This window comes from Capra hircus, chromosome 25 (assembly GCF_001704415.2).
Source record: "Capra hircus breed San Clemente chromosome 25, ASM170441v1, whole genome shotgun sequence".
NCBI lineage: Eukaryota > Metazoa > Chordata > Mammalia > Artiodactyla > Bovidae > Capra > Capra hircus.
The window spans coordinates 26573341-26585813 of NC_030832.1; the positions used below are offsets into that span (position 1 = coordinate 26573341).

Sequence of the window (12473 nt, forward strand, 5' to 3'; positions counted from 1 at the left end):
TCCCCCACCCCCATCTTATTTTTTTCTTTCCTTCCTTTTTTGTGGCTATAGAGCATTCCGTGACGGTTGTACCACAGTTCATCTGACCAGTCTTCCCCCGAGTGTTAATGAATCTTAAGTTCTTGTGTTGGTGAAGGACAGAGACACCGCAGCTGTTGGGCAGCACGACTTGCTGTCTTCCCCAGGATAATATAAAAATGCAAGAGGCACAGGAAGTGTCTAACCTGCTGAACACTTCCTCTCCAAACCCCATGCATGTGGTTTCACAACCTCCCTAGGCACAACCCTCTCTCGCCCAGATCCTGTCACCAGCCTGGCGCCTCTGTGAGAAAGTTCCACTGCAAGACACCCTGGGGATTTATCATTTCCCTCTTTCACCCAGTCCGGTAGCCAGTAAATCCCAAGAGCCCTCTGAGGCTATACCTGGGGTGGCTCCCTCCAGCCGGCTTGAAAGATGAATTCCTGCACCATCGTGATGAGGTTCCTGCTGTCTGGGCCTTTTGTCTTTGGTAGGCAAGGGAGATGGGGAGGGGAAGGGGCATGCCTCTGTGCTGAGGGAAACAGCAGGTCTTTGTAGAACTTCGAACAGAGTAAATGAGCAGCTGATTTAAGTGTGGCATGGGCCATAGGTAATGCGGGGGGCTGGGGAATCCTGGAGAGGGAAAGAAAAACAAAGAAAGTCAGACAAACAAACAAACAAACTACAGGCAGGATCTGAAGGTCTTTTCAGGCAAAAGAGGGAGAAAAAGGTCACAGCAGTGAGAGATGGGGGAGGGGGCTCTTAGAAGGGGGATATGCCTGCGTGCTAAGTCGCTTCAATTGTGTCCAGCTTTGTGCGAACCTTGGAGAAGGAAATGGCAACCCACTCCAGTACTCTTGCCTGGAAAATCCCATGGACAGAGGAGACTGGTAGGTTACAGCGCATGGGGTCACAAAGAGTCAGACACAACTTAGAGACTTCACTTTTGCACTTTTGTGCGACCCAATGGACTGTAGCCCATCAGGCTCCTCTGTCCATGGGATTCTCCAGGCAAGAACACTGGGGTGGGGTGCCATGCTTTCTGGGGGGAATGGTTAATGTACACATAGATCTGGCCTAGGATCTGGTTCTATGCATGGTTCTACCTCTCATTGTCATCCTGGACAAGTCCCTTCTGGGGCTCAGTTTCTTCATCTGAATAAACGAGGCCTGCATCTCTGACACCTTAAGTTGTGTGAAATAAGCCCAAGACCTGTAAGGAAAGCAGGGCTGAAAAAAGACAGTGTGGGGCCTTTCAGATGACACCAAGGATCACTGAGGTTGGGGAGGTGATAGGGGAATTTGAGATCTAATGGTTATGGCAGAGACTGGTCCATGGGGGTGGGGGAAGTTAGGGAGCGTTACCTGAGCAAGGAGGCAGCCTCACAGACTCAGGGGATCTCCAACTTTCACAGGGAGGAAGCCTGAGGCTAATGATCTGAGTTTTCAGGGCGACTGGGCCCCATGTCCCAGGGAGAAGTGGGTGTGTGAGGAGCTGCAAACCCTTGCAGCATTCCCATCACCACAGGGGGCCCCTTCAGATTGCTCCTCCCTTAGGCGCCACCATCTTCTCATCCTTCCTTTGCTGAGAGGCCAGTCAGAAGTTGTGTGTCCTTTAGAGCTCTGGGTAGTAGGAATCGCGGCTTCCATATGCCCTGCAGTCCAGACCCCCAGGAGAGGTTGGAGGTCCTGCAGCTTCTGGTCCTGCCCCAGGTGTGGGTGGCTTGACCATACTAAGGGCTGTGGTTGGCGGCCAATCAGCGCCTGCCGCTGTGGGGGCTTGTGAGGTAAGGAGGAGCCCCTGATCGGAAGTGGCTGATCTGCTTTTTGTCTCAGCCCCAGCCTGGAGCTACAACCTGGATGTGCGACATGTACAAAACTTCTCCTTCCCACTTGCCGGGAGGCATTTTGGGTACCGTGTTCTGCAAGTGGGAAACAGGTGAGCTGTTGCTGCAAGCCCTCTCTGCCCTGGCCAGGACCTTCCTGTTTCGAGGAGTCTGTGGTGGGATCCAAGCAAGGCCATCTGATAGTAGGATGAGAACTATCCATCGCTAAAGGGCCCCAGAACTTCCCTGGTGGTCCAGTAATTAGAACCCCAGGCCTCCACTTCAGGGGCAGAGTTCAATCCCTGGTTGGGGAATTAAGATCCCACATTGTGGTGTGAAAAAAAAAAAAAAAAGCCCTATAAGTGCCTAATAGAAGGGGATACATATGACAACCCCTAAAACGCTTTGCCACACTTTCTCAATTCCAGACTCTCTCCCAAACTAGACAGTGAACTCCTTCAAGGCAGAGATTTTGTTTCTCTCTCAAATCCCCTCTCCATCCCTAGTACATAGCACATAGCAGGTAAGCCATATGTGACTTTTGAATTGATTGCTAATTGAATGAAACCACAGTGTCACATTCTGGCAGATCATTCTCTCGGCCTGTTTTTCTGTACTGTTAATGGAAAAGATCCTTAACTTTCTAGAATTCTGGCATATTGGATTATCTTTCTGGGATCCAATAAGGAAGAGATGGGAGCTTAGCATCCACCCGGATAGGGAGTGGCTGAATTGCTTCCAGAAACCTTTTGGGAGATCTGAACCCCCTTAATAGGTCAGAGTGGTTGGGTAAAGACCTGGGCAACTCCATCTCACAGGCGGAATTTCTCATCAGGGTTGTTGTGGGAGCTCCAAATGAAGGGAACAGGATGGGAAACCTGTATCAGTGCCAGCCAGAAACTGGAGACTGCCTGCCAGTCACACTGAGTGAGTAACTGGTTTGGGAGGAATGTGCTCAGGAAGTCGAGGCTGGCCCCATCACACCTGGGTTGCCTAAGTTTCTCCAGGTGAATCTTCTGGTGCCCACAGGTTCCAGCTATACCTCCAAGTACTTGGGAATGACCCTGGCAACAGACCCCACAAGTGGCAACCTTTTGGTAAGATTTTTGTATAGTGTGATATCAGTACCTATGAAGCTTTTGCTAGGAAAGGGAGACAAAAGAAAGAAAAAAGTGAATTAAAGATCCTATACAGATGAATGAAGAAAATGTGGTACATATATACAGTGGAATATTGCTGTTGTTTAGTCTCTAAGTCGTGTCTAACTCTTTGCGATGCCATGGACTGTAGCCCACCAGGCTTCTCTGTTTATGGGATTCTCCAGGCAAGAATACTGGAGTGGGTTGCCGTTTCTTCTTCCAGGGGATCTTCCTGATCCAGGGACCAAATCCAAGTCTCCTGCATTGCAGGTGGATTCTTTACCATTGAGCCACTGGGGAAACCACACAATGGAGTATTACTTAGCCATAAGAAGGAATGAAATTGGGTCATTTGTAGAGATGTGGATGGACCTAGAGTCTGCATGCAGAGTGAAGGAAATCAGAAAGAGAAAAACAAATATCATATATTAACATACGTTTGTGGAATCTAGAGAAGTGATATAAATGAACCCATTTGCGGGTCAGAAATAGAGACACAGACGGAGAGAGCGGATGTGCGGACACAGTTGGAGAGGGGAGGGTGGGACGAATTGGGAGATTAGAATGGGCACATGTACACTGTCATGTGTAAAATAGATAGCTAATGGGAAGCTTTTGCATAGCACAGGGAGTTAAACTCAGTGCTCTGTGATGACCTCGAGGGGTGAGATGAGGGGACCGGGAGGGAGGGCCAAGGGCCCAAGTGGGAAGTCCAAGAGGTCCATGTATACGTATAGCTGGCACTATACGTTCACTTCGTTGTACAGCAGAAATTAACATAACATTGTCAAGCATATATACTCCATTTTTTAAAAAAGATCCTATGGAAGATTAAAGGCACCAGAGAGATTTGGATTCAGTTAGCATTTATTGAGACCCAACTATCAGCTCTTTTTAAGACCTTAGCTACCTCAGTTGTTGTTTTTTTTTTCCCAAATGTGAAATATCTGTGACCATTCATACACAAGATGACTTATGGTGGTACACAACTTTAACATTTTAATAGTTATACATTGATTTAATGGTTTATTATAAAAAAAATATACAAGTCCCTCAAATTCATGATTTCTTGGATTGCATTGCTTAGGATGAGGCTAAAGTTTTAAAAAGTAAATTTTTTTTTTTTTTTTTTTAGACAAAGCAAAAACCCAAGAGGGAATGCAAAATGGGACTGGAAGTAGGTCCAGGAGAAGGAAGCAAAATAACTTACAGCATAAATAAATTAAAAATGAACCCATTATTACTGAACCAAGAGACTCACAATACATTTATATCCATTGCACATAGCCACTTTGTCATTAGAAACAAGAGTTTCAGAATTGGACCGGGAGGGGAGTGCGGGGCCAGCAAAATTGCTGCATTGTATTCACAATTGGGTTCAGAGGCTGTACAGGGAGGAGAAGCCCCCTATCCCTTTTCTTACCCCTTTGGTCGGTTAAGACCATGAGACCAGATGCCCAGAGCTGATTTTAAGCAACAAAGTCCTGGGGTTTTGTTTTTTTTTTTCTTTTTAATTCTGTTGAAGTCTAGTTGATTTACAATGTTGTGTCAATTTGTGCCATACAACATAGTGACTCAGTTATACATATGTTTTTTCATATTCTTTTCCATTATGGCTTATGACAAGATATTGGATATAGTTCCCTGTGTTATACAGTAGGACCTTGCTGTTTATCCTATGTATAATATACATTATATAGGATAACTATATATAATAGTTTGCATTTGCTAATCTCAAACTCCCAATCCTTTCCTCCCCTATCCCTTCTCTCCCAACAATGTCCTATTATATAACACAAGGAACTATATTCAATATCTTGTCATAAGCCATAATGGAAAAGAATATGAAAAAGAATGTACATATATATATGTAACTAAATCACTTTGCTGTACTCTAGAAACTGACACAACATTGTAAATCAACTCTACTTCAATTAAAAAAAATTAAATGAAATATTAAATAAATAATAGTATGTGTGATATGCCCATATGGCAGAAATTGTGAATTCATACACAAATGCCTAAAGCTTGAGAAACCCTGCGTCATCTCTTCTAATCCTTAGGACAGAGGTGAGATAGGGATCAGTATACACATTTTACACAGGAAGAAACAGGACCCAAGGGGTTAAAAGCCTTTGTCAAGATCACACAGTTTTAAGGAGGAAGAGCCAGGATTTGAATCAGATTGCTATCTGAGACGAGTCCATTGTTCTTCCCAATTCATCTCAGCGGTATCCTGACCCAGGTGTATGAGAGACAGAAGGTTAAGTGAGTGAAATAAAGGGTTGGCTGAAAAGTTCCTTTGGGTTCAGCATGGAAAAACCCAAACAAACATTTTGGCCAACCCAATATTTATCCAGTATTTACTTGGAGTTTGGTTACTTAGCTATGATTACACACCAGGCACTGTACTGGGTTCTGATGGGGGAGAGGGGAATGAGATACAAAGACGACTATGACATGATCCAGACCTTTCAAATTTACAGTCTGGCAGGAAAGATAGTCATCAAAAAGGAAGCAACATTGAAGATTCTAGGAATAGTCATTTGATTTGGTGTAAACGCAGAATGTGTCATTGGGAATAGAAGCAGATGGGCCTGGAAATGTACAATAGTGCCCACTGTAAACAATATGAATGCCAAACTAACGAGTTTAGATTTCATCCTGGAGGCAGCGAGCATCCATTGGGGTATAGCATTGGTAGTGAGGATGAAGAGACTGATACAAAAGACCTGGAGGCTGAATTACCTTGCCTTGGTAACCAGTTGGTTATAAGGAATGAGAGTCGAGGGATAATGATGCTAAAAGGCAACGTAGACTTGGTATTTCTGTTTGATGGCTCAAGGAGCTTGCAGCAAGATGAATTTCAGAAAATTATGGACTTCACGAAGGATGTGGTGAAGGTTTTTGTTCTTGGCTGATGATGCACAAAAGACACACAGCAAGAGGAAGCCCCAACCCGTTTCATTTTTTAATAATGAAATTAAATTTTTTTTTTTTTTTTTTTTTGCTGGGCTGAGTCTTCATTGCTGAGTAGGCTACTCTCCAGTTGTAGTGTACAGCTTTTCATTGCAGCACCTTTTCTTGTAGCAGAGTACAGGCTCTACAACACATGGCCTTCAGTAGTTTCGGCTTCTGGGCTCTAGAACAAAGGCTCAGTTGTTGTGGCACATGGCTTAGTTACTCTGAGGCATGTGAGGTCTCCCGGGATCAGGGATCGAACCCGTGTCTCCCGAATTGGCTAGCAGATTCTTTACCACATGGAGCCACCAGGGAAGCCAGCCTCAACCTTTTTGAAACTCTTTGCTTCCTTCAGGCCTGTGATCCTGGGCTGTCTCGAACATGTGACCAGAACATCTATCTAAGTGGTCTCTGTTACCTCATCCATGAGAATCTGAGGGGTCCCGTGCTACAAGGGCACCCTGGTTATCAGGGTAAGGAGTGGGGGGCCCAGTGGGGAGCAATACCTTCAAGTGGTTGCCCTTTCATGGGAACAAGCATGGGGAGGCCAACCCCTGGAGACCCTTTACCAAGTCCCTCCGTGTCTGACCTCTGTAGAATGTATAAAGGGCAACGTAGACTTGGTATTTCTGTTTGATGGCTCAATGAGCTTGCAGCAAGATGAATTTGGGAAAATTGTGGACTTCATGAAGGATGTGATGAAGAAACTCAGCAACTCTTCCTACCAGGTAAATATAGTAGTTAGGATTCCTGGTGGTAGGCAATAGCTACCTAAAGGCATAAAGGGAAATTCTAGTACTAATACAGTGTGTCTCTATAACCTAAGGGCATGACTATTACTGGACTTTTGCTTCCAGAATTCTCCCTAATTCCTGTTTCTTTTTGCCTCTTGCTTCCCTCTTCTCTTTCTTTCTGTTTCTCTCTGCAGACTGGCTCTCAGCTTCTTTAGATCACATGCGCTGGTGGAAAGTGTCCAAGTTCACATGTTCAAGTTGCAGGAGGGCTGTTGGGTTTTTTAAATTTTTTTAAATCATCTTCTCAAGCAACCCCTCCCTCTGTAAATTCCAGTTTCACACAGGAAAGATTTTGACTGGCCTCACCTCAGTCCAGTGGCCAACTTCCGCCCAGCCAGTTGTACCCAATTTAGCAGGGTCATATTCATACTCAGCAGAAATATGGCTGCTAGGAACCATCTCCTGTTGGTGAGGTGGGCAAACCCAGAGAACCAGAGCCCAGCAGACAGCATTCTATAAGGGATTTGAAATGTATTTATTTCTGTGTTTGTTTATATACAACCTCATTCCTTCTTCTTCTTTTATACAGCCTCATTTTCAAAAGAATGATTTGAGGCAGGAATGTGGAGTTGGGTTGCCCAGGTCTTGGATAAGAAGTTGAGATTGGAGCAGGGAAGGGCTCCAAGTGGGAAGGGCTGTGTAAAGAGCTTCATGTCTTCCTTCTTTTTTCTAGTTTGCGGCTGTTCAGTTTTCTACAGATTTCAAAACAGAATTTACTTTCTTGGATTACAATAGACAGAAGGACCCTGACGCTCTGTTGGCTGGAGTCAAACACATGCGTTTGTTGACCAACACCTTTGGTGCCATCAACTATGTTGCGTGAGTTCCCTTTTGTGAAAGATCCCATCCATCGGTTGTCCTGGGTATTACTAGCTTCTTCAGGTTGCAAGGTGTAGGAACTCAACAGGTGGATCTAGCAAGGGACAGGTTATTGTAAGAATTCAAGTGGAGCTATTTTAGTTCAGGTCCTGTCATTGATTTATTTTTAGTTGAATGATAATTGCTTCACAATGTCATGTTGGTTCCTGCCATACAGCAACGTGAATCAGCCATAAGTATACATATGTCCCTCCCTCTTGAATCTCACTCCCACCCTCCACCTCATCCCACCTCTCTAGGTCCTCACAGAGCAATGGGCTGAGCTCCCTGAGTTATACAGCAACTTCCTAGTAGCTATTTGTTTTACATATAGTAATGTATATGTTTCAATGTCACTCTCACAACCTTTTTTTTTTTTAATTATTTATTTATTTTAGGCTGTGTCGGGTCTTAGTTTCTGCATGTGGGATCTAGTTCCCTGACCAGGGATCAAACCTGGGCCCCCTGCACTGGGAGCGTAGAGTATAGGCCACCTGACCACCAGGGAAGTCTCTCATTGGTGATTTTGGACAGAGGAGTGATAATCTGACTTGTGTTTTTAAAAGGATCCCTCCAGCTGCAGAGTTGTGATCAGACTGTGGGAAGGGCAAGGGTGGAAGCAGGGAGGCCAGTTTGCAGGCTATTGAACAATCTAGAAGAGAGACGATGGTGGCTTAAGCCAGGGTGGGAATCCTTGAACAGGATCCATGACAGACTGTGTTCAGGTGGATGGAAGCTAGGGAAACATTTGCATCCAAGATAGAACCAGAGATATTGGCAGCAAGTGGTTTTGACCCGGCCCACCCATCAGATTCTTCTGTCCTTGGCACCTTCCAAGTGTTAATAGCTCTCCCATTCTCCCCTCGTTATCTCTTCACCTCACATTGTGGCCTCTCCAGGCGACTTTCAGCTTCTGTGCCTAAAGCAGATCATGCCTTAAGTCAGCGATGGTGGGATGGCCACTCTTAGATAAATTGTCCATCTTTGGTTAGCTGCAGAGAAGGCAATGGCACCCCGCTCCAGTACTCCTGCCTGGAAAATCCCATGGACGGAGGAGCCTGGTGGGTTGCAATCCATGGGGTCGCTGAGGGTCGGACACAACTGAGCGACTTCACTTTCACTTTTCACTTTCATGCATTGGAGAAGGAAATGGCAACCCACTCCAATTGTTCTTGCCAGGAGAATCCCAGGGACGGGGGAGCCTGGTGGGCTGCCGTCTATGGGGTCACACAGAGTCGGACACGACTGAAGTGACTTAGCAGCAGCAGTTGGTTAGCTGTGGGGTGAGGAGAGAAGGATGGTTCAGATAGAGTGGCTGTCCCAGGGGAAGTGGTGGGCAGCCCGTCTTGCTTCAGAAGGAGGCTGTGGGCAGGGCAGGAATTTGCAGCCTGGACCTGTCCAGAATTTAGCCCTCCCCTCTTTCTCTTCTGTCACATGACTGAGCACCTACTCGAGTCAGGACCCAGAGATACAGTAGCAAATCAAACATGGCTCTTTCCTCGGGGAGCTCATGATTTGTGGGGGAAATTGACATGGAAACAAGCCTCTTTGATTCCCTAGGAAACTTGCCATTGCAGAGATGTGCAGGCAGCCTGGAGATGGTTGGGGAGGCAGAGGTGGTGTTGAATGAGCTTTCTCTAGAAGAGTGCCTTTCCAGTTCTCTTTGGCTATGGAACCCATCCTTCCACTGGAATCTCACCTAGATCACCAGCATATCTAACTGATTGAAGGGTAGTTGCCATGTGGTTGAAATGGAGAGTAGGAAGCCCAGAGTCTCCCCTCACTGCCCACGGTCTCTGGGACAACCTCGTGGCTACCTAGAATTCTGTTGAAGACCACTGGTCCAGAAGGAGAGATATGGCGACCTGGGCTGAGGAAGGAGGCTCAGAAGAGAGCTTTTGAGGGCTGGAAATAGCTGCCTGGTAATTGTGAAGAGGGGTTTGTCATCATTAGCAGGGCAGTGACTTAATGAGCATGGTGAGGCAGAGCCTCAGAGGATCTGGCGGGGAGTCTCTTACATCCCCCTCTTCCTGGATACAGGAAAGAAGTGTTCCGGCAAGAGCTGGGAGCCCGCCCAGATGCCACCAAAGTGCTTATCATCATCACTGATGGGGAAGCCACCGACGAACAGAACATTGATGCGGCCAAAGACATTATCCGCTACATCATTGGGGTACAGGCCCCAGGTCCCTGCTACTTCTTAGGACCCGTCTTCCCTCTCCTATTCTTGAACCCCACTCCCTTTCTCCCTGGGGCCAGGGTCTTGTGAAAATAGTAGGAAATTGTTCAGCAAGTTTGGAGATGCCAGCTCTTCACTCTTCATTTCTTCCAGATTGGAAAGAACTTTAAGACCAAAGAAAGTCAGGAGGCGCTCCATCAGTTTGCCTCCAAACCCGTGGAGGAGTTTGTAAAGATCCTGGACACATTTGAGAAGCTGAAAGATCTATTCACCGAGCTGCAGAAAAAGATCTATGTCATTGAGGGTGAGTGGCAGGCCCTGGGAGAGAGGTTTTGGGGGTGTATAAAGAACCTCACCTAGGACGTTAGATTTGAGGCATGCGGAATAATAATCATGAGCGCTTACAGAGCATGTGTCACTGTGCTAAGAGTTCTCTGGATAAAAGACCTCAGGTAGGAACTTAGGGGAGGGTGATATAGGAGCAGCCTCTATTTTCCTCTGAAGTTCTGTCTTCCTCTTGAAGCTCAGCCTGGTCCAGGATGGGGCTCCGAGCTGACCTATGTCTTATTGGTATCAGCTGTGTTCTGTAGAATGACTATAATTGTTTCCATAACTCAGCTCCCTCGCTGTCATTTAACCTGGGCTTCAAATTATTTGAGAGCAAGCAGGGAGGGGCTGAGTGCAAGGAGCCCATAGGCCCTCTTTCTTGCCCCAGAATAAGAGAAGTTTGGTTGTAGTTGTCAGACAGGAGAGTATTTCCCCAAGTAGCCTAGTCTGCTGAAAGGTACGTGATTCCCTCAGGAAGCCCCTTCACTTAGGACACAGCCTTGGTGTTCACATCATGTGAAGAGGCAATGTGTTATATATAATGGGACCAAGCAGAATTAACTCTGCCTGTGTTGTGTGACCTCAGGCACGTCACTTTCCCTCTCTGAGGCTCCTTGCTCTGTCAAACGGGAATAGTAATAGCTATCTCAGAAGGTGGTAAGGTTTAACCACTGTATTCATTTCCTAGGGCTACTGTAACAAAGTACCAAATATGAGGGGGCTTAAAGCAAGAGAAATGGGTTGTCTTACAGTTCTGCAGCCTAGAAATCAATACTCAAAAGCTTGACAGGGCCATGCTCCTTGGGATGGTTTTGGAGAGAATCCTTCCCTGCCTCTTTCTTTAAAAAAAAAAAAAAAGGTGAATAATTAATTAATTTGGCTGTGCTGGGTCTTAGTTGAGGCACACAGTATCTCTGATCTTCATCGGGGCACACAGGATCTTTTGTTGCAACATGTGGCATCTAGTCCCTTGACCCAGTCCCCTTGCATTGGGAGTGTGGAGTCTTAGCCACTGGACCAGCAGGGAAGTCCCTCCCACCTCTTCTAACTTCAGCATTTGCTAACATTCCTTGGCATTCCTTGTCTTGTAGCTACATCATTTTGGTTGCCTGGCTGTCTTTCCCCTGTGTGTCTGCCATTATCTTTTCTGTGTGTCTGTCCTTCTGTGTCCAAATTGCCCCTTTAATAAGGACACCAGTCATATCGGATCAGGGCCCACCCTAATGACCTCGTTTAAACACATCATAAGCTAATGCCTGTGGCTGGCAATTTATGTTATGTAAGGGAATATTGAAACACTCCTGTCAATAACATCCGAGTAACAAAAGACATATAACCATGACTCTGGTCAGTAAGTTGTTAACTTGATTACCTCTGTAAAGACCCTGTTTTCAAATATGGTCACGTTCTAAGGTACAAGGGGTTAAGACTTCAGTATATTTTCTTTAAGGTACACAGCTCAAGCCTTAATGACTGTTTAGAAAGTGCTTGGTAGCTTGTAGGCTCTAAGTAAGTCATAGCTCTTATCCTCTGCCCTCCCAGCCCTTACTCATCCTTCAGATCACAGTTTAGATGTCATCCTCTCTGATACTTCCTTGTTGATCCCAAGTCTGGGATCCTGTGTGCTGCTTTAACCACTGTGTTTGTTTCCCATCACACCGCTAGGATATACATTGTATTAGAACTCCCTATTAGGATTTCCCTAGGGGGTCCAGTGCTTAAGACCCCCAGCTTCCACTGCAGGAGGCATAAGTTTGATGTCTGGTCAGGGAAGTTCAAGTTTGTTAATTCTAGCCATGGAGTCACGAATATGTTGAGGGCTTTCCTGATGGCTCAGTGGTAAAGAATCTGCTTGCCAATGCAGGAGACAGGTTTGATCCCTGGTCTGGGAAGATCCCACATACCACAGAGCAACTAAGCCCATGCACCACAATTATTGAACCAGTGCTCTAGAGCCTGGCAGCCACAACTACTGAAACCTAAGCACCCAAGAGCCCAAGCTTTGCAACAAGAGAAGCCACAGCAGTGAGAAGCATCACAACTAGAGAAAGCCTGCACAGCAACAAAGACCCAGCACAGCCGAAAATAAATACATTAAAAAAAAAAAAGAATACATTGGAAAATCACTGGAGAAGGTACATAGACCATAATTCAATTAAAAAACAAACAAATAGGAACTTCCCTGGGCGTCCAGTGGCTTAAACTCTGTGCTTCCAATGCAGGGGGCCCAGGTTTAATCAGGGAATGTGCTGCAGCTGGTGTCTCAGACGGTTAAGCGTCTGTCTACAATGCAGGAGACCCGGGTTCCATCCCTGGGTCGGGAAGATCCCCTGGAGAAAGAAATGGCAAGCCACTCAGTACTACTGCCTG

At 46.0% G+C, this 12473-nt stretch overlaps 1 protein-coding gene across 2 annotated transcripts in view; it reads left to right on the plus strand.

Moving 5' to 3' along the window:
• The window catches only part of ITGAL (integrin subunit alpha L), a 43560-nt gene continuing 31374 nt past the window's right edge, over positions 288-12473 (plus strand). Inside the window, exons 1-9 of one of the 2 annotated variants that reach the window (XM_005697706.3) lie at positions 288-509; positions 1856-1958; positions 2681-2772; positions 2875-2942; positions 6301-6418; positions 6543-6673; positions 7413-7558; positions 9638-9770; positions 9930-10080. In XM_005697706.3, the coding sequence (XP_005697763.1) occupies positions 455-509; positions 1856-1958; positions 2681-2772; positions 2875-2942; positions 6301-6418; positions 6543-6673; positions 7413-7558; positions 9638-9770; positions 9930-10080 (997 nt within the window). In that variant the 5' untranslated portion in view covers positions 288-454. 2 annotated transcript variants of the gene reach the window in all.